The 3,818-nt window shown below is 39.9% G+C and overlaps 1 protein-coding gene across 1 annotated transcript in view; it reads left to right on the forward strand.

Moving 5' to 3' along the window:
• Nucleotides 1-3,734, forward strand: part of LOC106013457 (cytochrome P450 monooxygenase ARMGADRAFT_1018420) — a 9,335-nt gene extending 5,601 nt beyond the window's left edge. Inside the window, exons 7-9 of the mRNA XM_035972938.1 lie at nucleotides 1,477-1,663; nucleotides 2,933-3,020; nucleotides 3,603-3,734. Coding sequence (XP_035828831.1) covers nucleotides 1,477-1,663; nucleotides 2,933-3,020; nucleotides 3,603-3,734 — 407 coding nt within the window. The remainder of the gene's footprint in view (nucleotides 1-1,476; nucleotides 1,664-2,932; nucleotides 3,021-3,602) is intronic.
• Nucleotides 3,735-3,818: the final 84 nt, after the last annotated feature.

Genomic DNA, 3,818 nt, shown 5'->3' on the forward strand with positions numbered 1-3,818 from the left:
TGTTCATGATTCCTCAATCGTCTTGAAAAGCGTGAACGTTTCCTCTATGACATTTGGTTCCTTGGCAAAGCCCATATTCCCCTTTCAGGCTATATCAACTCCACAAATGTTGTCTATCTGGGCAACCTCCCCCCTCCCCCTATTGTATCTATAAACAGCTCCATACCGTAAAGTGTAACAGTCTGTGTGACTTTGAGTACTCATGGTTGAGGGGATCCTTGTGTTTGGCCACCACTGAACATTACGGACGACGCGTTAAAATGTGCCGGGTCGAAAGGAGGACACATAGACCATTGGTTCTCGGAATTCCAGAAATTAAAAAAAAATTAAACTCTCAAGGAGAATTTTTTTTTAAAGGTTACAGGGATGGAAAGATCAAAATTAAAAAAGAAAAGAAAAAACAAAACAAAAAACAATTAGGCCTACTTCGTGACTTTCCTTTCAAGATCTTTTAAATTGGTGCATTTTGCATTTATAAGTGTTCTTTTATAAAAGCCGTTTCCGTTTTCGAAAATAAGTTTCTACTTTGTGAATTTTATGTCTAGCAATTTCCTTTTGAATGAATTATATATGTTCCAAATTACAACATTCTAGTACAAGTTATGTGCGAGATGTTTAGAAAAAAATTGTACAGGTTTTTTTTTATCACCCTGTAATATTGTATTTTTTCATTTACATGTTCGGACAAGACTGCTTTTTTTCATAATATTATAACAGTGAATTATTGTTGTTTTTGTTGGGGTTTTGTTGTTGGTTTTTGTTTTTTAAAGTTTGGTTCACTACTGTTCATCGTGTGTTAATCCAGTACGGCCCACCGGAATTATTGGTCCTGACAGAGCCAAGGCATTTTGAGACACATTTTTCTTCTCAACCTGTCGGAAGTCAACGTCCAGGTAGAATGTTCGGTTATTCAAATACATTTGTACAGACAAAATACAAAATGAGCTAGCTATATTTATCTCAGAATACGGCTTTGTGGGGCCTTCTTGTATCTCAATAAAAGTTTGTGTGACGTCCCTTCCTTTTGCAATAATGCTTGCTTAGTTATAAGCGTGTCCAATATCAATAAGAAAACATTGATAGGTTACAAGCATGGGGTTTCCAAAGCCTTCTTGGAATAACAAACAAAAAGAAAATGTGTGTTTGTGTGTGTGTGTGTGTGTGTGTGTGTGTGGTGTGTGTGTGTGTGTGAGAGAGAGAGAGAGAGAGAGAGAGAGAGAGAGAGAGAGAGAGAGAGAGAGAGAGACAAGGGGGGGGGGGAGAAAGAGAGAAGGGGAGGGGACAGAATAAGAGAGACAGAGGCAGAGAGACGGAGAGAGAGTGAGAGACAGAGAGACAGAAAGATAGAGAGACACAGAGAGAGAGAGAGAGAGAGAGAGAGAGAGAGAGAGAGAGAGAGAGAGAGAGAGAGAGAGAGAGAGAGAGAAGAGAGAGAGAGAGACAGAAGAAAAAGACACAGGTCGGTATCACAATTATTTATCTGTTCAGCCCATATGACGTCCAGATCAACCCTCCTGTCTTCCTTCCTTGTCATGTGTCATTACCCGGAGGTGATGAGGAACATTCAGGAAGAAATAGACCGCGTCCTCGGAGACCGGCAGCCCCGTGTGGAGGACAGACTGGACATGCACTATACCGAGGCCTTTATCTTGGAGATGCAGAGGTCAGCATCTTTCTCTAGTTTCTCTTTGTCCGGCTACTATTGTGCGGTCAAAAATTTGTGGCGTAACTTGTCCTTAAATATCTCTTTAACGGGTGAATTAATGTCGTCTATACGTTGCACAGCAGTTTGGAATCATATTATTCCACAACAGATGAGGCTAGATTAAAAAGTCTTTTCTTCATAAATGTATGGAAAATGTTAAAAATTTCCGTCACGTGGAAAATGAAATTGTTCACGCACAGCACTTCTCGCTTTTCACACACATTTTGCCTACGTCACGGCTAACCAGTGGCTCTTTTATAAGGTAAAACTTGTTGCGATAATTTAATTTTATTGCGAACTTATTTTTGCACTAAAGGGTCTCAGTTATTATAAGCATACTTGAATTACTTGAATCTAGAACTGGAGTTTTAGGAAGACAGGATGCTCCATGCTTCCTCGCCCCTCTTCATGAGGGTCCATTTCAGTGTGGGCTGGCTGATTGTCTCCATCATCAGCTGGTTGCTGTAGCGTCTGATGGGGTCACGAAGCCTGCTCTTCCTACCTTCACCAAGCTGCACTCCTTTCGCAATCACAACCTCCTTCGTGAAGGAGTCCACGTCACGGCTGCTGGCTAGGTTTTCTCGGACAAGAGCTACTACAGTTATGACGGACTTGTTTTTAAGAGGGATATTGTCCCAGCTGTAAACCTTTAGAAATCTATGGAAAACACCCACTTGGATTTTTAAAAATCAGTATAAATGGAAGTATTTTCTAGAATACAGCTTACAGGCGTTTAGAAAAATATTGAAGACAAATTTGTGCAAGCTGGAGAGCCTATATTCAATAGTTTTATTAAGAAATTAAATATTTGACAATAAGTTGCGCCACGTATTTTTTACCACATTATAACGTTTGAAGACGTCCTGTTTTGAGGCACTTAAAAAAACAAACTTGGTCTTAAAGATTTTTTTTTTAATCATAAACTTTAAAAGTAAAAGGCAAGCTATCACACAAACGTTATGAAACTCTTACCACCACACTTTCAAGCACCTCTTTCACAATGGTCTCGTGTCGTTTTAAGTGGCTAAAAATTGAATTCTCCTACATTTTATTTTATTTAGCAGGATTTGTCTGACATGTACATGTATGAGAAAAACATTTTGGACCTGAAAATCTGTTCGCTAAGTGCGTTTTCGTTATGTGCGAAATGAATCCTTGACTAAATTATGAATTATGAAATAAGTCAATGACTGAATGCTGCAATGAAACAATAAAATATATCATCAGATACATCACTCAACTCGCGCTGGGCTCCCAGAGAGTGGTGAAAGAAGACATCCCCTTGAACGGTTACGTTATTCCAAAGGGAACTACGGTATGTGTATAAAGTGCGGTGCGATGTCATTATTCAATTATTATATTTTGACAGCTCTTCTGCTATCCTCTATCTACATGTAGTTACTTCTGTTAGTCAAATGATTTTTTTATTGTCTCGTTTTGTTTTGTGTTGTTTTTTTTGTTCTAAATTTTGAATCATTCGAATGAACGACTTGGTGGAGGGGAAACAAGGCATGTGTTTTAAAGGAGAATGGGAGGGGGTTTTGGTGGTGTCCTTCTCCTCCTCCTCCTCCTCCTCCTCCTCCTCCTCCTCTTCCTCCTTCTTCTTCTCCTCCTCCTTTTTCTTCTTCTCCTCCTCCTCCGTTTAGGGCCCACATCTCCTGTGGTTAGCCTTGGACGTTTGTTCAAGCCAACCGGTGGTACATGTAATTTGGATACAGAAAGTCTGTAGAAGAGATAACAAACCTTTTTGATTTAGCATATCGGCATATCACAGGCAGGGTCTGCCTTGTCCATTCCCTGACACCTTTGACAGCTTTAACTCTTTTAGCATTTTACTATTTTATGGACCACAAAAACTACAGAATATAATTTAATTCAACGCTCATGCTGTTTCCAGTTGGTCGTCAACAACTGGTACTTTAACAGAGATTCAACATTCTATGAGGATCCTTGGAAATTCAAACCGGAGAGATTCCTCGACGCTAAAGGCCAACTTCTGCAAGCTGACCACGAAGCCAGGAAAAGGTAAATCATTCAAAGCTTTCTTCTGTGCCCTTCTCGTGTCCTGCTGATTTCTGTCTCTGTCTCTGTCCACTTGTCTGTCTGTCTCCCC

This window comes from Aplysia californica, unplaced genomic scaffold (assembly GCF_000002075.1).
Source record: "Aplysia californica isolate F4 #8 unplaced genomic scaffold, AplCal3.0 scaffold00915, whole genome shotgun sequence".
Classification (NCBI taxonomy): domain Eukaryota; kingdom Metazoa; phylum Mollusca; class Gastropoda; order Aplysiida; family Aplysiidae; genus Aplysia; species Aplysia californica.